Raw genomic sequence first — 23,772 nt, 5'->3', positions numbered from 1 at the left:
CCTCAACAGGTATCCTGTCCTAGTCGACGGCACTGCAAATTTGATTAAATTAAGTATGGGGGAAACGATATTTCAGAGCTATTGCTAGAACACATCCTTAGTTACTGTTGAATGTGATCGAAGAGAATACCAACTCCCTGGATGGGATACAGTGATGAGGGAGTGGGTGGTGAAATGTTTAATGTACATTTTTGGGGGACTTTCCAAGTTATATAGAGAGAAGGAGAGACCGAAAGGGAGAGGTGCCCTGAAAAGCTTAATTAAAGCACTGAAGCCGTGGGTTTATCATATTATCCGTGGCCCCCCTCTGTCCAGCCACACCACGCTCCTTTTGTTCCAGCCTCCTTTCATCTCAGCTCAGCTTTCAAGACATGCCAATTAACCTTTCAGCGCGCTGGGTGGACATCTTGGTGTCTTTTTGTGCTCGCCTCCCCGTGGGCCTTTGTGTTGCCTTGTCATTGGACAGGCACATGGGCTCCTGCCTTTGTCTGGCCGGCGCATTTCTGTCACTCTCACAGCTCTCTGTGTGTTTCTGTGTGTTTAATGTTTATGCGCTTTTCTCTTTGTGAGCAAACAACCATCTGTTAACTTTATACTAGGAGGATTATTGATGGTAAATTAAATGTACAATGTAAAATAAAGGTAACAAGCATACAAAGGATAAATCAAGGTGAAGGTCCAGGAAGAACTTATTCCTCACCCTGCTTTCAGTGGAAATACAGCTGTAGATTTTCTGTTTCAAATTAAATCACATTTTATTTGTCACATGCGCCGATGTAGACAGGTGTAGAACTTACTGTGAAATGCTTACTTACAAGTCCTTAATCAACTATGCAGTTCAAGAAATATAGTTAAGAACACATTACTAAATAAACAAAAGTTTAAAAGGCTATATACATGGGGTACCAATACCAAGTCAATGTGTGGGGGTACAGGTTAGTCGAGGTCATTTTTACATGTACAGTGCCTTCGGAAAGTATTCAGAACCATGGACTTTTTCCAGATTTTGTTACGTTACAGCCTTATTCTAAAATGCATTAAATAAAACAAAATCATCAGAAATCCACACACACAATAACCCACAATGACAAAGTGAAAACAGGTTTTTATACATTTTTGCAAATGTATTACATTTTTTAAACAGAAACACCTTATTTACATAGATATTCAGACCTGTTGCTATGAGACTTGAAATTGAGCTCCGGTGCATCCTGTTTCCATTGATCATCCTTGAGATGTTTCTACAACTTGATTGGAGTCCACCTGTGGTAAGTGTCCTAGCAAAGAGTCTGAATACTTATGTAAATAAGGTATTTTTTAAATATATTTTTTTAAAGAAATTCGCAAACATTTATAAACCTGTTTTCGCTTTGTCATTATGTGGTATTGTGTGTAGATTGCTGAGGATATTTGTTTTATTTAAGCAATTTTAGAATAAGGCTGTAACGTAACAAAATGTGGAAAAAGTCGGTGTCTGAATACTTTCTGAAGGCACTGTAGGTCCTGGATGGCAGGAAGCTTGGCCCCAGTGATGTACTGGGCCGTACTCACTACCCTCTGTAGCGCCTTATTTTCGGAACATTTTGTTTCATACAAGCAAAGCATTAATTATCTCTATACACATTCATAGTCATTCACTTTGGTGCCCATACATGCATTTATTATTATATGTCAAAGTTATTGATAAGAACCAAATATCCTGCTATCAGACATGCCAATTAAGCATGCTTTTGTTGAGTTGAATGATAAAATGAGCAATAAAAACTCCAGCGTGGAAGGAAATTAATAAATCAGGTAAAACCACATAAAGAAGTGTATGTGTGTGGGGGCAGCGTTAAGGAACCTCAGTCCCAGCATGCTTCTCTCTGTCATTCTTTTCTCTCCCTCTCCCTTTTCTCTCTCGCTCTAGCCATAGTTTCTAAAGCATGCTGTTTTTCCTGTGTGTCGAAACTGGGGAGGCAAAACGCTTGTTTTTAGGGGCAGGGGAATTCTTCTTTTTGTTTTGGAGTTTAGTGTTTAAGCTGTTGCCCAGAGCAACGGTAAACAAGGTTACCATAGTGATCCTTGGAGAGGAAGCAAAAACATATCATGTGATTGAAGGAAAGCCTATACTGTGCTGGGCTGTAACTGGAGACTGGGAGCATGTCCTGCCAAAGGAGAATCTCTGGGCATGGTGTGAAGAGTGAATAGAGACACTACCACTAATCACAGAGCACTGATAGACAGAACGTACAGGAGGTTCACTGCTTCTCTGTTACTGAGGGTTGACTGTGGCTTCACTGTCTATATTATGTCATATTTAAACATACCTTAGGCTATATCTGTGGCCATTTCAATTATTTTTGACATTGTCAAAGTGAAGTTGTCTTCTTTTAGCCCATATTGTTACTGGAAAATTGTATAGTGGGTTGGTAAATCTTTAGTATAGTAAATCTGTCATGTGGAGATTTGATTGGCGTGTTGATTATTGTATGTAGCACATGCTCAGAACTCGATATGTGAGAGTTCAAACAGGAATGAGGAAGCTGTGTGGACTTGAGGCTGCCCAATATTACAGGGACACACTTACAGCACACACTACAGTCCCTGTTAAAGCCATGTTACAGTTGAATTCCTAGTAAATATCACTCAAATATTATCTGTTCTGATTTGGGATCAATGGGTTGGAAGGAAGGCAGCATTTAGCTTGGACTCAGCCTCTAACCAGTCAGGAGGCTGCTGCAGAGAAACTTTGTTGTGTGTCTGGTTGCCATGGCTCAGCTCTGTGTTTTGTCCTTCCCGTCTCCCCCGTAGGCTACTCTGGATGTGGTGATGAACCTCCAGTTCCACTACATTGAGAAGCTGTGGCAGACCTTCTGGTATTCAACAGCGCCATCTAGTGACGTAACCACCACCATCCCCAACAGGTCAGACAACAGAGGATTGAGAAAGTAATATTTGAATTAGGAAAAAATGTCATATTTGCTTTCAGGCTTTATATGCATGTATGTTTTCTGTGATTGAAAAGTGTTCTTTTAGTGATTTTGTGTGTGTGTGTGTACAGTGATGAGGACATGGAGGGGGTGATCCCCAGGGAGAAGCTGATGGCTCTGTGCAAGTATGAGCCTGTCAAGCTGTGGATGAGGAGCTGTGACCATATCCTGTACCAGGCCCTGGTGGAGATCCTCATCCCTGACGTGCTACGCCCTGTCCCCAGTCAGTACACCTACCTAACTTCAGCATTATTACATTATAATAACATTATCATTATCGCACTCAATGTATTGTATTTATCCCAGCTGATTTTTTTATTTATTGCAGGTACTCTCACTCAGGCCATTCGCAACTTTGCCAAGAGTCTGGAGGGCTGGCTGACCACAGCCATGAGCGACTTTCCCAATGAGATTGTACGCACCAAGGTACAAAACACCTTCCAACACCCTCGTAGTCATTCTGCAGACAGCTGAACTCGCAGATATACATTACATGCGATACATTCCCAGGTGAAGTTAACCATCTCTTGTATGTGCTGTAGGCAGCGGTGGTGAGTGCATTTGCTCAGACCTTGCGTCGGTACACCTCTCTGAACCACCTGGCCCAGGCGGCCCGCGCCGTGCTGCAGAACACCTCCCAGATCAATCAGATGCTCAGCGACCTCAACCGCGTCGACTTCGCCAACGTACAGGTAGGACCATGGAACTAATAATTCCTTGGGTACATCTTTGTTGCACAGTGGGAAGAAAACACTTCCGTGTGTGTGTGTGTCCATGTGTGTGCATGCATTTCTGTTTGTACCTGTACCTTGTAAATCCTCTCAGACTTGGGGTTTGTGTGTGTTGGTAAACAGGAGCAGGCGTCGTGGGTATGCCAGTGTGACGAGACTGTAGTCCAGCGGCTGGAGCAGGACTTCAAGGTGACCTTGCAGCAGCAGAGCTCTCTGGACCAGTGGGCCGCCTGGCTGGACAACGTGGTCAACCAGGTCCTCAAGCCCCACGAGGGCAGCACCAGCTTCCCCAGGGCTGCAAGACAGTTCCTGCTGAAGTGGTCCTTCTACAGGTATGGACCCTATCTAAACAGACAGACAGACAGACAGACCTAGATAGATAGATAGATAGATAATGTTGATAGATCGATCTCTAAAGATGACCAAAAGTACGTGGACACCTGCTCGTCGTACATCTCATTCCAAAATCATGGGCATTAATATGGAGTTGGTCCTCCCTTTAGCTGCCTAAACAGCCTCCACTCTTCTGGGAAGGCTTTCCACTAGATGTTGGAACATTGCTGCGGGGACTTGCTTTCATTCAGCCACTAGAGCATTAATGAGGTCTGGCACTGATGTTGGGCGATGAGGCCTGGCTCGCAGTCGGCGTTCCAATTCATCCCAAAGGTGTTCATTGGGGTTTAGGTCAGGGCTCTGCAGACCAGTCAAGTTCTTCCACACCAATCTCAACGAACCATTTCTGTATGGACCTCGCTTTGTGCACGGGGGCATTGTCATGCTGAAACAGGAAATGGCCTTCCCCAAACTGTTGCCACAAAATTGGAAGCACAGAATCGTCTAGAATGTAATTGTATGCTGAGTTCTGTTCTGTGAGCTTGTGTGGCTTACCACTTCGCGGCTGAGCTGTTTCCACTTCACAATAACAGCACTTAGTTGACCGGGGCAGCTCTAGCAGGGCAGAAATTTGACAACCTAACTTGTTGGAAAGGTGGTATCCTATGACGGTGCCACGTTGAATGTCACTGAGCTCTGCAGTAAGGCCATTCTACTGCCAATGTTTGTCTTTGGAGATCGCATGGCTATGTGCTCGATTTTATACACCTGTCAGCAACGGGTGTGGCTGAAATAGCCGAAGTGTGTGTGTGTGTGTGTGTGTGTGTGTGTGTGTGTGTGTGTGTGTGTGTGTGTGTGTGTGTGTGGTACCAGTCAAAAGTTTGGACATTTTCTACATTTATATAATAATAGTAAAGACATCAAAACTATGAAATAACACATGGAATCATGTAGTAACTAAAAAAGTGTTAAACAAATCAAAATATATTTTTGATTCTTCAAAGTAGCCAGCCTTTGCCTTAATGACAGCTTTGCACACTTTTGGCATTCTCAACCAGCTTCACCTTAAATGCTTTTTCAACAGTCTTGAAGGAGTTCCCACATATGCTGAGCACTTGGCTGCTTTTTCTTCACTCTGCAGTCCAACTCATCCCAAACCATCTCAATTGGGTTGAGGTCGGGTGATTGTGGAGGCCAGGTCATCTGATGCAGCACTCCATCACTCTTCTTCATGGTCAAATAGCCCTTACACAGCCTAGGTCTGTTTCGGGTGATTGTTCTGTTGAAAAACAAACCAGTCTGAGATGGTGTATTGCTGCAGATTTCTGTGGTAGCCATGCTGGTTAAGTGTGCCTTGAATTCTAAATAAATCACAGTGTCACCAGCAAAGCACCCCCTACTCCACCACACCTTCTCCTACATGCTTCACGGTGGGAAATACACATGTGGAGATCATCCGTTCACCCGTGGGTCTCACAAAGACAAGGCGGTTGGAACAAAAAATCTCACATTTGGACTCATCAGACCAAAGGCCAGATTTCCAATGGTCTAATGTCCTTTGCTCATGTTTCTTGGACCAATCAAATCTCTTCTTCTAATTGGTGTCCTTTAGTAGTGGTTTCTTTTCAGCAATTCAAACATGAAGGCCTGATTCACGCAGTCTCCTCTGAACAGTTGATGTTGAGATCTGTCTGTTACTTGAACTCTGTGAAGCATTTATTTGGGCTGCAATCTGAGGTGCAGTTAACTCTAATGAATTTATCCTCTGCAGCAGAAGTTACTCTGGGCCTTCCTTTCCTGTGGTGGTCTTCATGAGAGCCAATTTCATCATAGTGGTTGATGGATTTTGCAACTGCGCTGTAAGACATTTTCAAAGTCCTTGACATGTTCCTGATTGACTGAACTTCATGTCTTAAAGTAATGATGGACTGTCGTTTCTCTTTCCTTATTTGAACTGTTCTTGGTATTTTACCAAATAGGGCTATCTTCTGTATACCACCCCTACCTTGTCACAACACAACTGATTGCATTAAAGAAAGAAATGACACAAATGAACGTTTATCTTCTTAGGGATCAAATCCCGTTAACGGGATCGATTTGACAACATCCGGTGAAATGGCAGAGCACCAAATTCAAATTAAATTATTAGAAATATGTAACTTTCATACAATCACAAGTGCAATACACCAAATTAAAGCTTTACTTCTTGTTAATCCAGCTACCGTGTCAGATTTCAAAAAGGCTTTACGGCGAAAGCAAACCATGCTATTATCTGAGGACAGCACCCCATCAAACAAACACAGACAATCATATTTCATCCCGCCAGGTGTGACAAAAAACTCAGAAATAACGATATAATTCATGCCTTACCTTTTGAAGAGCTTCTTCTGTTGGCACTACAATATATCCCATAAACATCACAAATGGTCCTTTTGTTCGATAAATTCCGTCGTTATATCGCCAAAATGTCAATTTATTTGGCGCGTTTGATCCAGAAAAACACCGGTTCCAACTCGCCCGACATGACTACAGATTATCTAATAAATTACCTGTAAATTACTTGTAATTTCAAACAACTTTCCTAATCCAATTTAGGTATTTTTTTACGTAAATAATAGATACAAATTTAAGATGGGATAAACTGCGTTCAATAGCGGATAAAAACAAAGTGGAGCGAGCTTTCAGGTCGCGCGCCCCAACCACATCAGTACACTAAACACAACCCTCATTCTGAACAACCCTACTTCTTCATTACACAAAGGAAAAACATCAACCAATTTCTAAAGACTGTTGACATCCAGTGGAAGCGATAGGAACTGCAAGCAAGGGTTTCGCCTGCCAAATAAGTTCTGTTATACTCAGACATTATTCAAACCGTTCTAGAAACTTCAGAGTGTTTTCTATCCAAATCTGGTAATAATATGCATATCCTAGCTTCTGGGCCTGAGTAGCAGGCAGTTTACTTTGGGCACGCTTTTCATCCGGACGTGAAAATACCGCCCCCTAGCCTAGAGAGGTTAACAAGGCACACCTGTTAATTGAAATGCATTCCAGGTGACTACCTCATAAAGCTGGTTGAGAGAATGTCAACAGTGTGCAAAGCTGTCATCATGGCAAAAAGTTTTTTTGTTTGTTTAATACATGATTCCATATGTGTTATTTCATAGTTTTGATGTCTTCACTATTATTCTACAATGTAGAAAATAGTACAAATAAAGAAAAGCCCCTGAATGAGTAGGTGTCCAAACGTTTGGCTGGTACTGTATGTATGAGGCCACTGTGTTCCTTCGGAAAGTATTAAGACCCCTTGACTTTTTCCACATTTTGTTACGTTACAGCCTTATTCTAAAATGGATTAAATTGTTTTTCCCCCCTCAAGCTACACACCATACCCCATAATGACAAAGCAAAAACAGGTTTAGACATTTTTTGCTAATTTATAAAAAATATAAACTGAAGTATTACATTTACATAAGTATTTAGAACCTTTACTCAGTACTTTGTTGAAGCACCTTTTGCAGCGATTACAGTGTTGAGTCTTTTCGCACCTTGGCACAACTGTATTTGGGGAGTTTCTCCCATTCTTCTCTACAGATCCTCTCAAGCTCTGACAAATTGGATGGAGAGCGTCGCTGCACAACTATTTGCAGGTCTCTCAAGAGATGTTCGATCAAGTTCAAGTCCGGGCTCTGGCTGGGCTACTTGAATTTAACACAGGTGGACTCCAATCAAGTTGTAGATGGATGCTCAATGTAAACAGCATGTATCTGAGCTCCATTTCGAGTCTCATAGCAAAGGGACAAACTTTTCACTTTGTCATTAAATGGTATTGTGTGTAGATTGCTGAGGAAAATATTTCATTTAATCCATAATTTCAATGTATTTAATGTAACAAATGTGGAAAGTCAAGGGGTCTTAATGCTGTGTGTGTGTGTGTGTGTGTGTGTGTAAAACTGCCAAAATAGGTATGTTTGAAAGCAGTTGTTTCCACACAGTTCTGGTTCTAAGTTAATTAAGCAATGAACGTCCCATCATGCTTAGGGGCATGTATAAAAAGTATTTTGGCTAGCATGGCTGGAAGAGATCTCAGGGACTTTGAAAGAGGGGTCTCAAAGAAGCATAGGGGGTTTAAAGGGTGTGTGTCTCAGTCACCAGATCTCAACCCAATTGAACACTTAACACTGGAGTGGTGCCTGAGACAGCGTTTTCCATCAACAATACACCAAATGATGGTATTTCTCATGGAAGAATTGTCACATCCCTCCAATTGAATTACAGCACTTGTAAAATCTATGCCAAGGTACATTGAAGCTGTTCTGTCCTAATGCCCTATTAAGACACTTTATGTTGGCGTTTCCTTTATTTTGGCAGTTACCTGTATATATACAGTATGCATTTTCACTCAAGTGTGGTAGTATTTTCAGGCTGATGAATTTTGGTGGTTAGCGTCATGTGGCGTTGGCAGATTGAAGCTCATTGGGGCTGTGTTAATGTAATTTCTCTGATTGCCTCCTCCCTCTCTCCCCTCCTCCTTTCCCCCAGCTCCATGGTGATCAGGGACCTGACCCTGCGTAGTGCCGCTAGTTTTGGCTCCTTCCATCTCATCAGGCTGCTCTACGACGAGTACATGTTCTACCTGGTGGAGCACCGCGTCGCCCAGGCAACCGGAGAGACGCCCATCGCTGTCATGGGAGAGGTGAGTGGGCAGCCTTTCATGTACCAGTTTCCTTGAGCTATCCTGTGGAACTCCTGCAAAAGTCTGTGAAATAATTATGCATATTTTATCGCACACCAGGTTGTATGGTGAGAGTTTCTGGTTATGAGGTAAATGGCCTGTTGACAGCATGTAAATCTGTATTAGCCCATTACTAATATAATTTCTCCTTTCTTCTAAAACACAGTTCAGTGACCTAAACTCAATGTTGCCCATGCTCATGGATAAAGGTTGGTCTACTCTCCCTGGCTCCTAGTGTTTGACTTGCTGTCCCCTATGTCTCAATGTGGAATCAATTTAGACCTTACCTTTTTGTTAACCTCTGTTCCTATCTCAGACCCGTCCTTCTCAGACGACATGAGTGACATGGGCAGTGACGAGGGCCGGGGGCCCAACGAACCGACCGTGAAAAGGGAGAGGATCGAAATCAACCACTCGCTGCAGGAGATCTGAGTCCAGATGAGGCCCGTGACCCTCTCTCAGGAGCCCTGCTGAAGCTCTGGGCTCTCCTGGTCCTGTCAGCACACTAAGAGCCGGTAGCCCAGCCTGCTACACAGCGAGTGTGTTCAGTGTATATAGAGAAGAGCAGCAGGCTCGGCCCCTACCCAACCACTCCTCCTAGTTAGTGTATTTAAAGGGGGACTCTTTATCCCAGGGAAAACAATGAATGCTCACCAAGTGGGTCTGGTTTGACCTGACAGGGGTATACAGTTCAAATTTCTGTTTTTTTTCCCCTGTTTTGCAACTGTGAATAAGAATGACTTTGTGCAGTACCCATGTTGGATACATGTAACTTTGTATGAGTGGTGTGTTTCTTATCCTTTATTAGCTGTGCCATAGTGTAATTCCAGTGCCTTAGATGCTAACTCTTTAACCACCACTACTACAGATGTCTATCTCCTCCCTCAGCTGTGCCTCTACCGCAGTATGAATGTATTGTTTCAAAACCTCAGACATTCTAAAGCACCTTTAAACCTGTAGGTGTAATAGGATTATTCTATACGTGTTGCCTCAACGCACATTGATGCAACCAACTGACCCAAAGGACTTGTCCCTCTCCCACCAGCGAGGCCACTCGTGGCTCTGTCAGTAGGGCCTGATGCAGAGAAAAAGACCCTAGTCTCATTGCTGATGGGATGGTAGGGACCTCTAACACCCTGGCCGTATGAGATGATTAGTTACCTCCTCCTTTTCTATGCTCTGCTTTGTTCTTATGAGGCAACTATAAAAGAGTAGCCACTGTTAACTCTACCAACTCCCCCATACTCAAGTAACCTTCATATATATATATATATATATAACTTTTCATCCAAATTGTAACTATTCTATGATGCCGTTTGGCATCAACTCAATTTCAGGATGCACACAATGCTGGTCTCATTGATCCATGACTCTAGAACTTTGGGGGGTGTTTCTAGATGTCACACCCCAGAGTCTAGGACAAGCCAGTTGCATCTATATTGATGAGACCTTTAGATTTATGTTTTAAAGACTGAAATGAGAGTGGTGAACTGTGTTCAGGAAACCACCAGATTGTATGTATATATATATGATGATCTACCTTCTGGGTTAACTGGAGCTGTCTGGCATCCATTTTGTGGAGCCGTATATCTGGCCCAAACTGGGCCATGTCGAATTTCTTAAGGGATGTAAAATAGTATGTATTTACCAAAACATGAAAGAGCGTTGGACCTCTGAAGCCAAAACCCTTAAAAGGGAACTCCTAATTGCATCTGTTCAGTTCAACTGATGCTCTGAGTTCAGACAGTGTGGCTCACCCCCTTAAATGGTACCGTTACTCAAATGGACTCGTTCCATTTTGATTGGAGGGGGAAATATTCAGAATATCCTGATCCATGTTTAGTTTAATGCTCGATATATGAAAGTGTAAACGGCTCGAGACGGTTTCTCTAAAGATGATTTACATATTATATAGCCGTACAATTGTACTGTACTGATTGTGCGAAACCAACAAACTGTTAAACATACATAAATATATTTCTTAATATGATGTAGAAAATGTGTTTATTAATGGCCTTTTGAGTTCACATGGGGCTGGATCACACCGGTATTGTGGAAGATTGAAATTGAAAGGCAACGTTCGAAGACTGCATTCATGGTAAACGGAAATTACCTTTTACATTTTTAAACACAGATCTTTCGCAATACGGATTGAATCCAGCACTTGGTCTTTCCCCAATAATTTCTCTCTTCCCATACTGTACCGTTTGTGCTTTTAAAAGGGGATGTCCTCCTTGCTTTGATTATTTAGTGGCTGGGACTGATGTGTGTGACGCAGACGTTTTGTCTTGTTTTGATCATTTTCTATGTCTTATGGTCAACACAACAATATTTAACTGTAACAGTGTTGATATTTGGGGTGTAAGTGCCCAATTAACCGTCAGTCACATGTCCATATTAAGAGAATCTCCATTTCTATTTATGAATAAATATAACTGATTTAATTACTGATTGACATGAACTTTCTAAACACTTTTGGTTGAATTTTACTTCCCCCCCACAGAGTTTGTAGTAGCTTGAGAATCCTGAGCTCTTTGTAACTCGTGCCTGTCACAGTACTTTGCCTTTTAAGTGCTTTGGAAAGTAATTTCTACGTGAACTTTAATGTTTTTTGTAATGCTGTTTAGACTTTTGGCTGAGGATTATTTTTTATTGAACTAAATCTGGTTCTTCTTACAAGTATATTGAACCCTTATTTTTATGTATTTTTAAACATTCTTGACTACACTTTACCTAGCTTGAGGGCATACAGTCTGTAACAAACTGCATAGTTCAACTGTATTTTGTACTGATCAATGTGTAATAAATTGGTGGAAACCATCTGTTTTTGGCCACGTTAATTTATTAATGAAATGTGTATATTTTGGAAAAACAGCTTTACTAACATTTTTCAATGAGTCTTCCTGGCCAATGAAGTGTTAATACTGTTATCACTGACAATGATTCAGTCTATATGTGCAGAAATATTCCTTATATTTACATTAAATTCAAGTTTCCATGGAAATTCTGTTCAAGACATTATGTTAGTAGTATGTTTATATTCATACACACAATTCTCTCCAATAAAGCCAACTTCTTACATCCAGTTTTCAAACTCCTGATATAAAAAGGCACACAGAACACAATGCAAACACAACAAACAAGATTCAATACAAGAAAAAAAGATGGGTACCCTCCCCTGGGAAAGGGCGAGGATTGCGTGTACAATTCAGAGCTGAAAAAGAAAAGGCTAGGTCCGAAAACGAGCTTGATCCTTTTTAGCGGCAAGGTCAGCATACACATGTTAAGTGCACATTCTCCTCCAAAGCCAGGAGAATGAGTGAGCACGGTGTCTGGTCCCAATGTCAAACCCATCCCAGTCTGTCTGTCCTCTACCTCCTGGGGAAGGAGGTCAGTATGGCCCAGAGGGCTAAAAGTGCAATGTGTACTCCAGGAACTCCTATTGCTCCTCACAAGGAGCAGCCTGCCATGTACTTCCCTGCCAAGGAAACACAAACATGTGGTGAAACACATTTTAAAAATTCCATACAATCTTTTGTCAAATTCCAAGGCCCACACACTATCTTATTGGCCAGGCTTAGTAACATATGGTGTTACTGTACCTGTGGCAAATCTCTTCTTGACCAGGGACATACGGTAGTGACTGCCCACCAGCTCCACATCCATGCCCGACAGAGAGGCCCCGGAGCCCACAAACTGGACTGCCAGGCTGGGGGGAGGTCCACGAGGAACCTCCAGGCATTGCCAGCTGGCACACAGAGTACCAGAGCCTGGAACAACCAACAATTTACACATTCTTCAGTTCCCTCCACTAACAGGAGCAAGTTGATCACACTGGCTTGTTATTTTAAAAAAGGCACTTTTCCCACTAGCACTGACTGAGAAATACTTTGTTGAGGGAAAATCTACTTTGTACGATTGTGATCTCGTCTCACCTAGCCATCTTAAGATGAATGCACTAATTAGAAGTTGCTCTGGATAAGAGCATCTGCTTAATGACTAAAATGTTTTAAAAAATGATAATATAAAGGAGAATTGGCAGGGATTATCACTGACCCATCTTCCACTCAGGCTCAGCTTTCATATGCTAATCTTGATATTTAAGATAATGATACCTTCATAGAGGCTGCATATTAAAATAGAGAAGAGGGTGGCACTCAATGCAATAATGTAGTCAAGGGCCAGACTTGGAATAAAGAACTTTATACTGCATTTATATTTCCTTAACCATAATTTATATAGCTAGAATAGGACTGATATGTGGCCATTGAGTGAGATGGGTGTGGATGTACTGTAGACAGACAAGTAACCTTTGCTGTGGTTGGTAGGGGAGAGGTTGGGTAGTTTCCACAGTAGCTGTCGTTCCTCAGCATTCCTGGGAAGGCAGACAAAGGGTCAGTGGGGCCAACCCAGTTCCCACTCTTCTCTCTTTCTCCCCCTCTTTCCCAGTCTGTCCTCACCTTCTCCCTGACCTTCAGTCCGTCCTTTCTCCTACTTTCATTATACCTCCATCCCTCCGCCCACCATACATCCCCCCTTTCATTCCCTCCTCCCACCCTAACTTACCAGGAGGCTGGGGGCTGGCATTGCAGGTCTGTTGCGGTGTGGTCGAGGGGCAGCAGCACCTGCACAGCAGTGAGCTGGGTGGAGGGGGCGGTGGCTGGGCAGCAGTGGTAGTCCAGTGCTACACGGGTCACCGTGCCACTACGCTGGCACTCTGCTGACAGCAGGAGGGGAGCACGACCAGGGTCCTGGGACGACACCTGAGAGGAACAGAGTTGGGAGAGGTTGTTGATGCTGTCATTTGGAAGACGAGGGAAAATGTGTATCTTGAAGAATACTTTTGTGTAACTTCAGATGACAGAAGGTAAGAGAGTACCACTGTACTTCATCAGTCACCTGGTATTTGAGTAGGGCCACATTATAGTAGGAGGCCAGGGGGTTGAGCTCAGCCTCTCTCTGCAGGTAAAGGTTCAGTGCCTGCATGTTGAACCAGAAGTCCCTGGTGTCTGGGTCACTCTGAGAGGGGTCACTGTGGAGAATAACACAAACCGAAGAATGAGACATATCTATATCTAGACATCTATCAATATGTACATCAATATGTAGACATCTGTGTTGTTTAGTAACAAAAACCAATGTGCGTGCATCTTCGGGGCAAAACAGACTAGGTTGGCTTCGAATCATAGGATTATTGACTACATGTAAACTATATTTCTCAAACACATTTGCACAATAAGCACTTTGTTACAGTTGTTAGTTAGCAAATTTTAGCTGTAATGTCAGATGTGGTTAAAGCAAAAACACCTCAAAAAAGGCATCGAGAACCAGATAAACTATCTGAAACAAGCCACCTATGATTCCAAACATGCAGCGTCTTGTCATTGTTGCTAGCTATCAGATCATTCAGAATCATAACACAGCCTTCTACCCTTGCGATGTGCGCGCATAATTTGTGTGACATTGTCACGCAACCTGTCTATATTTCATAACCTCACAACCAATCCCATAGCTTATATTAAGCTACCTGTAAAGCAGCTTCTGATTGGGCAGAAAGTGGTTAACCCGGGAGATGTTGACCAATCGAAAGCTGAGGACCGGGGCATTTGGGTTAGCAGTGAAGATACGAGTGATTCCAGCAGGAAAAGACATGGTGAGATCTCCTGTGATCTTCACCAGACAGCTAGAGAAGAGAAACATACACACTTAGCTTTCAGCAGGCCTGTGTATAATAGGTAATAACACTGGACCTGGTGTACAGAGGGCTTATGTATGCTGACCGGTTGTGTTGTCCACCTTTGAAGTAAGCATTGATGTATTCTGTGATGGCTGCAGCCACAGGCCATAACTCTTGGGTGCTCAGGGAGATCGGGCTCGGTCCGCGAGACAGATGCACTGTGGGAAGAATAGCTATGTCTATGACAAGTTCAAGGTAATGACCTTATTCATAAGCGCTTTATGCTATTGAGTATCTTTAAAAAAACAGGTTTAAAAAGTGTTGTGTTCAGACTAACTGTGTAGGGGCGCATGGTCTTGGTTCAGATGTGAGAGGGGTGAGGGCTGCCCACCTCTGGCAGGGCTGGGGGCGCGTGTCTGTGCCCCCCACTCACTGGGGCTGGAGGAGGAGGACGAGGTGAGGTCTGGGCTGGGTTCCGGCTGAGGAGACGAGCACACTGACCTGGACTGAAGACACACAGGAAAAAGTAAGCAGTTACAGTAAGTAGTTGTCTACAGGCTTATAGCTGCACAGATCTAGGAGACCAGACCAGAGCTTCTGTAGTCCAGTTGATTTTCCTGAAGACACTCACTCCCTCACAGCCACTCAGTCTGCCTGAGGACCTCTTGGCTCTGGCTGGTCTGGGAGGGGCTGCCACCAGCAGCTCTGCACTGTCCTGCCTGAAGCTTTGCTTCGAACCTAGAGGAACATTACCAATATTACAACCTGTAAGACAAGAGGAAGTTGTCTAAAAGACCGTGTGGGGTTTGGAATAGAGCCAAATATAGTTGTACATTTGAGAAAATATATTTAGAAAATCCAATCTCAAAATATAGCTAGTGCATAGACATCTGAGGCCAGTAGTGTAGTGTTCAACATTCATACCCTTGTGTGAGCCCATGTTGCAGGGCGGCTGTGATGTGTTCAGGTCCAGGCAGTTCTGGTCTTTATCAGTAGAAAAGCACAGGTCTTCCTGTGGCCCAGAATGCCGTGTGAGAGGCAGGCCGCTCCTGCGTGGCTCGCTTTCGCTGCGTGACTCACGGTGCTTCCTCCCTCCCTCCCGGACCACTCCACCCAGGGCCAGAGACCCAGCCGAGGTCCCCTCACTGAAGGGGTTGTGGACAGAGTTCCAGTGCACCAGCTCCTTCTTAGGATGGGATAAGGGGAGGGAGTTTGAGTTGGGGGTCAGCCTACTACTGCTGACGATGTGGGTCAGGATTCCTGTCGCGGCAGCTAAGGCTGACTGGTGGGTGGGGCTGCCAATCATAGTGATGGCGAATGGGTCATCAGGTGATTCTGGGGGCGGGGCACTACGGTCTCGTTTCCGGTCCCTGTCCTTGCGAGAGCAGGAGGAGGGGGTGGGAAGGGTTTTACTGTCACTGAGGGAGCTGGAGAACGGGTCGCCCTGTACCGCTATCCCCCTTCCGTCTCTGGAGGGGCGCGGGCGTGGGGGGGCCCAGGCGTCAGGGGGGGGCAGGGTCTCCTGGGTGACGGTCCTCTCGAAGGCAGCCAGGAAGGGGTCTTCAGGAGGGATGTGTTTACAGCTCCACAGGGCCGGGTCCAGCTCTGGAGGGGCTAAGGACTGGGAGAAGGCCGGGAAGCAGAGGGCTGAGGGGTCCATGTCTGGAGGGGGGCGGGAGGATCGTGGAGCAGCTGCCCAGATACTGGCAGGGTTGTCCTGGGGGTGGGGGCTACGTTCCGGGGAGGGGTCTCTAAAGACAGTGAGGAAGGAGTCTTCTGGCCTGCCCAGTCCTGCTGGTTCTTTATTCTGACTTGCAGATGGCCACGCTGCCCAACCAGCCGGCTCAGGGGAGGGGCCTAGGGGCTGATGGGAAGGTGAGTCCAGCCCTGAGTCCTCTACGTTCTCAGGAGAGGAGGAGTCAGAGGAGAAGGCAGCATCTGGAGGGAACAAGGGGAGACGATCATTCTACTACCTAAAACAGTATGTATCACAGATAAGATCAGGCCTTTTTACTGACTGGAAAAACTTCTATCCCTGTCATCATAATACTTCAAACCGTATTTACATTCAGAAGCACCAAAGACACTCTCTGCTCTCTGTAGCTGATCTCTACCAGCAAAGCTTTTTGATTTGAAGGCCGACTCCAGAGGAGGTCCAAAGAGACTGTCCGAGCCTGACGCAGTAGAACTCAACCTAGAGAGTGGGTGAGAGACAGTGAGAAATGAGAAAGGGAAACAGACAGTGAGGGAGCAAGAGAGGGAGATAATACGTCACCAGGAGCGAATAAAAAGCAAAGCCAGAGGTAATGTCAGGTGATGCAGTACTGTCATCAGATCTCCTGCTGGCTTCTTCTCCCACAGCATCTCTCCACCTCACAGCTATGTACGACAGAGAGAGGGGAGGACTGGAGTGTGACTGACATTCACTCACCTACTGGGATCTGGACTGGAGGTGGATCTGCATAGGCCATCCTGCTCTCCCTCTGCAAAAGACACATACACACACTTAGTGAAGTTTAATTGGGGACTGCTCCCCAATCAGGGAGAGATGTGATTAGCTAGAGTGCTGATGGAGGGCAGCCGTAAGGGAATACCCATTACCTTCCATAAAGATAAATACCAGCTATTAGCCTAGCTTCTCTAAGCAACATCAGCACAGCGCTTCACGCTATGGTTTTAATCAAGGCACTCATCATTAATCCAGTCTGCTCATTTCCCCCACAAATAGCCTCCTACTGTAGCATCACAGGCTGCTACTCCCTCACTAATAAACCATGTTCCAGACAGACCTGAGGCGTGACAAATAGACAGTGTCATTCAGCCACCTTGACGATTTATCACTGGACGGATACGCACTGTTAAGCTTATCCAGAAGCAACGCGGTAAATCACATCACTTCAGACTGGGAGTAACATTTCTATTTATTTTATTTAATTAGGCAAGTCAGTTAAGAACGAATTCTTATTTACAATGACGGCCTACCCCAGCCAAACCTTCCCCTACCCCGGACGATGCTGGGCCAATTGTGCACCACCCTATGAGACTCCCGATCACGGCCGGTTGTGATACAGCCTGAATTAAAGAGGCTGTATCACTAACATTAAAGGTGGAGTAATAGTATGCTATGCATGAATACCATATGAAACAAACAGTTATGACCTACCACTGATAGAATATAGGGAAATGATCAAGTACATGGTAAGGGGCAGAAACAGTGGAGAGAGAGAGAGAGAGAGTGTACTACTGCCGCTGCAGAAACAGCGGAGAGAGAGAGAGTGTACTACTGCCGCTGCAGAAACAGCGGAGAGAGAGAGAGAGTGTACTACTGCCGCTGCAGAAACAGCGGAGAGAGAGAGCGAGAGAGAGAGAGAGAGAGAGTACTACTGACGCTGCAGAAACAGTGGAGAGAGAGAGAGAGAGAGAGAGAGAGAGAGTACTACTGCCGCTGCAGAAACAGCGGAGAGAGAGAGAGTGTACTACTGCCGCTGCAGAAACAGCGGAGAGAGAGAGAGTGTACTACTGCCGCTGCAGAAACAGCGGAGAGAGAGAGAGTACTACTGCTGCTGCAGAAACAGCGGAGAGAGAGAGAGAGAGAGAGAGAGTACTACTGCTGCTGCAGAAACAGCGGAGAGAGAGAGAGAGACTACTGCCGCTGCAGAAACAGCGGAGAGAGAGAGAGTACTACTGCTGCTGCAGAAACAGTGGAGAGAGAGAGAGAGAGAGAGAGTACTACTGCCGCTGCAGAAACAGCGGAGAGAGAGAGAGAGTACTACTGCCGCTGCAGAAACAGCGGAGAAAGAGAGAGTACTACTGCTGCTGCAGAAACAGCGGAGAGAGAGAGAGAGAGAGTACTACTGCCGCTGCAGAAACAGCGGAGAGAGAGAGAGAGAGAGTACTACTGCTGCTGCAGAAACAGCGGAGAGAGAGAGAGACTACTGCCGCTGCAGAAACAGCGGAGAGAGAGAGAGAGAGAGAGAGAGAGAGTGTACTACTGCCGCTGCAGAAACAGCGGAGAGAGAGAGAGAGTACTACTGCCGCTGCAGAAACAGCGGAGAGAGAGAGAGAGAGAGTACTACTGACGCTGCAGAAACAGTGGAGAGAGAGAGAGAGAGAGAGAGAGAGAGTACTACTGCCGCTGCAGAAACAGTGGAGAGAGAGAGAGTGTACTACTGCCGCTGCAGAAACAGTGGAGAGAGAGAGAGCTGCAGAAACAGTGGAGAGAGAGAGTGTACTCCTGACGCTGCAGAAACAGTGGAGAGAGAGAGAGTGTACTACTGACGCTGCAGAAACAGTGGAGAGAGAGAGAGTGTACTACTGACGCTGCAGAAACAGTGGAGAGAGAGAGAGTGTACTACTGACGCTGCAGAAACAGTGGAGAGAGAGAGAGAGAGTACTACTGCCGCTGCAGAAACAGTGGAGAGAGAGAGAGAGAGTACTACTGCCGCTGCAGAAACAGTGGAGAGAGAGAGAGAGAGAGAGAGAGAGAGAACTACTGCCGCTGCAGAAACAGTGGAGAGAGAGAGAGTGTACTACTGACGCTGAAGAAACAGTGGAGAGAGAGAGAGAGAGAGAGAGAGAGAGACTACTGCCGCTGCAGAAACAGCGGAGAGAGAGAGAGTACTACTGCCGCTGCAGAAACAGCGGAGAGAGAGAGAGACTACTGCGCTGCAGAAACAGCGGAGAGAGAGAGAGAGAGACTACTGCCGCTGCAGAAACAGCGGAGAGAGAGAGAGAGTACTACTGCCGCTGCAGAAACAGCGGAGAGAGAGAGAGAGAGTACTACTGCCGCTGCAGAAACAGTGGAGAGAGAGAGAGAGAGAGAGAGAGAGAGAGAGTACTACTGCCGCTGCAGAAACAGTGGAGAGAGAGAGAGAGAGAGAGAGAGAACTACTGACGCTGCAGAAACAGTGGAGAGAGAGAGAGAGAGAGAGTACTACTGACGCTGCAGAAACAGTGGAGAGAGAGAGAGAGAGAGTACTACTGCCGCTGCAGAAACAGTGGAGAGAGAGAGTGTACTACTGACGCTGCAGAAACAGTGGAGAGAGAGAGAGTGTACTACTGACGCTGCAGAAACAGTGGAGAGAGAGAGAGTGTACTACTGACGCTGCAGAAACAGTGGAGAGAGAGAGAGTGTACTACTGACGCTGCAGAAACAATGGAGAGAGAGAGAGTGTACTACTGCCGCTGCAGAAACAGTGGAGAGAGAGAGAGAGAGAGAACTACTGCCGCTGCAGAAACAGTGGAGAGAGAGAGAGTGTACTACTGCCGCTGCAGAAACAGTGGAGAGAGAGAGAGTGTACTACTGACGCTGCAGAAACAGTGGAGAGAGAGTGTACTACTGACGCTGCAGAAACAGTGGAGAGAGAGAGAGAGAGAGTACTACTGACGCTGCAGAAACAGTGGAGAGAGAGAGAGAGAGTGTACTACTGACGCTGCAGAAACAGTGGAGAGAGAGAGAGTGTACTACTGACGCTGCAGAAACAGCGGAGAGAGTGTACTACTGCCGCTGCAGAAACAGCGGAGAGAGAGAGAGAGAGAGAGTACTACTGCCGCTGCAGAAACAGCGGAGAGAGAGAGAGAGTACTACTGCCGCTGCAGAAACAGCGGAGAGAGAGTGTACTACTGCCGCTGCAGAAACAGCGGAGAGAGAGAGAGAGACTACTGCCGCTGCAGAAACAGCGGAGAGAGAGAGAGACTACTGCCGCTGCAGAAACAGCGGAGAGAGAGAGAGAGAGAGAGTGTACTACTGCCGCTGCAGAAACAGCGGAGAGAGAGAGAGAGAGAGAGAGTGTACTACTGCCGCTGCAGAAACAGCGGAGAGAGAGAGAGTACTACTGCCGCTGCAGAAACAGCGGAGAGAGAGAGAGAGTACTACTGCCGCTGCAGAAACAGCGGAGAGAGAGAGTGTACTACTGCCGCTGCAGAAACCTCGGAGAGAGAGAGTGTACTACTGACGCTGCAGAAACAGCGGAGAGAGAGAGAGAGAACTACTGACGCTGCAGAAACAGCGGAGAGAGAGAGAGAGTGTACTACTGACGCTGAAGAAACAGTGGAGAGAGAGAGAGAGAGAGAGTACTACTGACGCTGCAGAAACAGTGGAGAGAGAGAGAGTGTACTACTGACGCTGAAGAAACAGTGGAGAGAGAGAGAGTGTACTACTGACGCTGCAGAAACAATGGAGAGAGAGAGAGAGAGAGAACTACTGCCGCTGCAGAAACAGCGGAGAGAGAGAGAGTACTACTGCCGCTGCAGAAACAGCGGAGAGAGAGAGAGAGTACTACTACTGCCGCTGCAGAAACAGTGGAGAGAGAGAGAGAGAGAGAGAGAGTACTGACGCTGCAGAAACAGCGGAGAGAGAGAGAGAGAGAGAGACTACTGACGCTGCAGAAACAGCGGAGAGAGAGAGAGAGACTACTGCCGCTGCAGAAACAGCGGAGAGAGAGAGAGAGAGAGTACTACTGCCGCTGCAGAAACAGCGGAGAGAGAGAGAGAGAGAGTACTACTGCCGCTGCAGAAACAGTGGAGAGAGAGAGAGAGAGAGTACTACTGCCGCTGCAGAAACAGTGGAGAGAGAGAGAGAGAGAGAGTACTACTGACGCTGCAGAAACAGTGGAGAGGAGAGAGAGAGAGAGAGAGAGAGTACTACTGACGCTGCAGAAACAGTGGAGAGAGAGAGAGAGAGAGTACTACTGACGCTGCAGAAACAGTGGAGAGAGAGAGAGAGAGAACTACTGACGCTGCAGAAACAGTGGAGAGAGAGAGAGAGAGAGAACTACTGACGCTGCAGAAACAGTGGAGAGAGAGAGAGAGAGAGAGAGAGAGAGTACTACTGCCGCTGCAGAAACAGCGGAGAGAGAGAGAGAGAGTACTACTGCCGCTGCAGAAACAGTGGAGAGAGAGAGAGAGAGAGTACTACTGACGCTGCAGAAACAGTGGAGAGAGAGAGTGTACTACTGACGCTGCAGAAACAGTGGAGAGAGAGTGTACTACTGACGCTGCAGAAACAGTGGAGAGAGAGAGAGAGAGAGAGTGTACTACTGACGCTGCAGAAACAGTGGAGAGAGAGAGAGTGTACTACTGACGCTGAAGAAACAGTGGAGAGAGAGAGAGTGTACTACTGACGCTGCAGAAACAGCGGAGAGAGAGAGAGAGACTACTGCCGCTGCAGAAACAGCGGAGAGAGAGAGAGACTACTGCCGCTGCAGAAACAGCGGAGAGAGAGAGAGAGAGAGAGAGAGAGAGAGTGTGTACTACTGCCGCTGCAGAAACAGCGGAGAGAGAGAGAGAGAGAGAGAGTGTACTACTGCCGCTGCAGAAACAGCGGAGAGAGAGAGTGTACTACTGCCGCTGCAGAAACAGCGGAGAGAGAGAGAGAGAGAGAGAGAGTGTACTACTGCCGCTGCAGAAACAGCGGAGAGAGAGAGAGAGTACTACTGCCGCTGCAGAAACAGCGGAGAGAGAGAGTGTACTACTGCCGCTGCAGAAACCTCGGAGAGAGAGAGTGTACTACTGACGCTGCAGAAACAGCGGAGAGAGAGAGAGAGAACTACTGACGCTGCAGAAACAGCGGAGAGAGAGAGAGAGTGTACTACTGACGCTGAAGAAACAGTGGAGAGAGAGAGAGAGAGAGAGAGAGAGAGAGTGTACTACTGACGCTGCAGAAACAGTGGAGAGAGAGAGAGTGTACTACTGACGCTGAAGAAACAGTGGAGAGAGAGAGAGAGAGAGAGAGAGAACTACTGCCGCTGCAGAAACAGCGGAGAGAGAGAGAGAGACGACTACGGCCGCTGCAGAAACAGCGGAGAGAGAGAGAGTGTACTACTGACGCTGCAGAAACAGTGGAGAGAGAGTGTACTACTGACGCTGCAGAAACAGTGGAGAGAGAGAGAGAGAGAGTACTACTGACGCTGCAGAAACAGTGGAGAGAGAGAGAGAGAGTGTACTACTGACGCTGCAGAAACAGTGGAGAGAGAGAGAGTGTACTACTGACGCTGCAGAAACAGCGGAGAGAGTGTACTACTGCCGCTGCAGAAACAGCGGAGAGAGAGAGAGAGAGAGAGATCTACTGCCGCTGCAGAAACAGCGGAGAGAGAGAGAGAGAGTACTACTGCCGCTGCAGAAACAGCGGAGAGAGAGTGTACTACTGCCGCTGCAGAAACAGCGGAGAGAGAGAGAGAGACTACTGCCGCTGCAGAAACAGCGGAGAGAGAGAGAGACTACTGCCGCTGCAGAAACAGCGGAGAGAGAGAGAGAGAGAGAGAGTGTACTACTGCCGCTGCAGAAACAGCGGAGAGAGAGAGAGAGAGAGAGAGAGTGTACTACTGCCGCTGCAGAAACAGCGGAGAGAGAGAGTGTACTACTGCCGCTGCAGAAACAGCGGAGAGAGAGAGAGAGTACTACTGCCGCTGCAGAAACAGCGGAGAGAGAGAGTGTACTACTGCCGCTGCAGAAACCTCGGAGAGAGAGAGTGTACTACTGACGCTGCAGAAACAGCGGAGAGAGAGAGAGAGAACTACTGACGCTGCAGAAACAGCGGAGAGAGAGAGAGAGTGTACTACTGACGCTGAAGAAACAGTGGAGAGAGAGAGAGAGAGAGAGTGTACTACTGACGCTGCAGAAACAGTGGAGAGAGAGAGAGTGTACTACTGACGCTGAAGAAACAGTGGAGAGAGAGAGAGTGTACTACTGACGCTGCAGAAACAATGGAGAGAGAGAGAGAGAGAGAACTACTGCCGCTGCAGAAACAGCGGAGAGAGAGAGAGTACTACTGCCGCTGCAGAAACAGCGGAGAGAGAGAGAGTACTACTGCCGCTGCAGAAACAGTGGAGAGAGAGAGAGAGAGAGAGAGAGTACTGACGCTGCAGAAACAGCGGAGAGAGAGAGAGAGAGAGAGAGAGAGAGAACTACTGACGCTGCAGAAACAGCGGAGAGAGAGAGAGACTACTGCCGCTGCAGAAACAGCGGAGAGAGAGAGAGAGAGAGTACTACTGCCGCTGCAGAAACAGCGGAGAGAGAGAGAGAGAGAGAGACTACTGCCGCTGCAGAAACAGTGGAGAGAGAGAGAGAGAGAGTACTACTGCCGCTGCAGAAACAGTGGAGAGAGAGAGAGAGAGAGAGAGAGTACTACTGACGCTGCAGAAACAGTGGAGAGAGAGAGAGAGAGAGAGTACTACTGACGCTGCAGAAACAGTGGAGAGAGAGAGAGAGTACTACTGACGCTGCAGAAACAGTGGAGAGAGAGAGAGAGAGAGAACTACTGACGCTGCAGAAACAGTGGAGAGAGAGAGAGAGAGAGAACTACTGACGCTGCAGAAACAGTGGAGA

The 23,772-nt window shown here is 46.4% G+C and overlaps 2 protein-coding genes across 10 annotated transcripts in view; one reads left to right on the top strand and one right to left on the bottom strand.

Moving 5' to 3' along the window:
- LOC112241337 (DNA-binding protein RFX2) overlaps window positions 1-11,591 on the top strand; it is a 61,292-nt gene extending 49,701 nt beyond the window's left edge. For all 3 annotated transcript variants that reach the window (XM_024409598.2, XM_024409479.2, XM_024409535.2), the window contains 8 exons: window positions 2,794-2,906; window positions 3,044-3,195; window positions 3,301-3,398; window positions 3,515-3,664; window positions 3,827-4,035; window positions 8,579-8,732; window positions 8,938-8,980; window positions 9,088-11,591. In XM_024409598.2, the coding sequence (XP_024265366.1) occupies window positions 2,794-2,906; window positions 3,044-3,195; window positions 3,301-3,398; window positions 3,515-3,664; window positions 3,827-4,035; window positions 8,579-8,732; window positions 8,938-8,980; window positions 9,088-9,203 (1,035 nt within the window). In that variant the 3' untranslated portion in view covers window positions 9,204-11,591. The remainder of the gene's footprint in view (window positions 1-2,793; window positions 2,907-3,043; window positions 3,196-3,300; window positions 3,399-3,514; window positions 3,665-3,826; window positions 4,036-8,578; window positions 8,733-8,937; window positions 8,981-9,087) is intronic.
- Window positions 11,592-11,789: 198 nt separating this feature from the next.
- LOC112261780 (F-BAR domain only protein 1) overlaps window positions 11,790-23,772 on the bottom strand; it is a 78,120-nt gene continuing 66,137 nt past the window's right edge. Inside the window, exons 16-27 of one of the 7 annotated variants that reach the window (XM_042309392.1) lie at window positions 16,880-16,931; window positions 16,515-16,642; window positions 15,373-16,386; window positions 15,038-15,213; window positions 14,786-14,954; window positions 14,552-14,666; window positions 14,299-14,454; window positions 13,671-13,803; window positions 13,338-13,534; window positions 13,082-13,146; window positions 12,374-12,541; window positions 11,790-12,249 (exon numbers count right to left, since the gene is read on the bottom strand). In XM_042309392.1, the coding sequence (XP_042165326.1) occupies window positions 12,221-12,249; window positions 12,374-12,541; window positions 13,082-13,146; window positions 13,338-13,534; window positions 13,671-13,803; window positions 14,299-14,454; window positions 14,552-14,666; window positions 14,786-14,954; window positions 15,038-15,213; window positions 15,373-16,386; window positions 16,515-16,642; window positions 16,880-16,931 (2,402 nt within the window). In that variant the 3' untranslated portion in view covers window positions 11,790-12,220. The remainder of the gene's footprint in view (window positions 12,250-12,373; window positions 12,542-13,081; window positions 13,147-13,337; window positions 13,535-13,670; window positions 13,804-14,298; window positions 14,455-14,551; window positions 14,667-14,785; window positions 14,955-15,037; window positions 15,214-15,372; window positions 16,387-16,514; window positions 16,643-16,879; window positions 16,932-23,772) is intronic. The other 6 variants (XM_042309523.1, XM_042309465.1, XM_042309584.1 and 3 more) reach the window with 6 other exon arrangements.

The sequence above is a fragment of the Oncorhynchus tshawytscha genome, linkage group LG01 (assembly GCF_018296145.1).
Source record: "Oncorhynchus tshawytscha isolate Ot180627B linkage group LG01, Otsh_v2.0, whole genome shotgun sequence".
NCBI classification, from domain to species: domain Eukaryota; kingdom Metazoa; phylum Chordata; class Actinopteri; order Salmoniformes; family Salmonidae; genus Oncorhynchus; species Oncorhynchus tshawytscha.
Note: the sequence above shows the minus strand (reverse complement) of the source record. Positions and strands in the feature narration are given on the sequence as shown.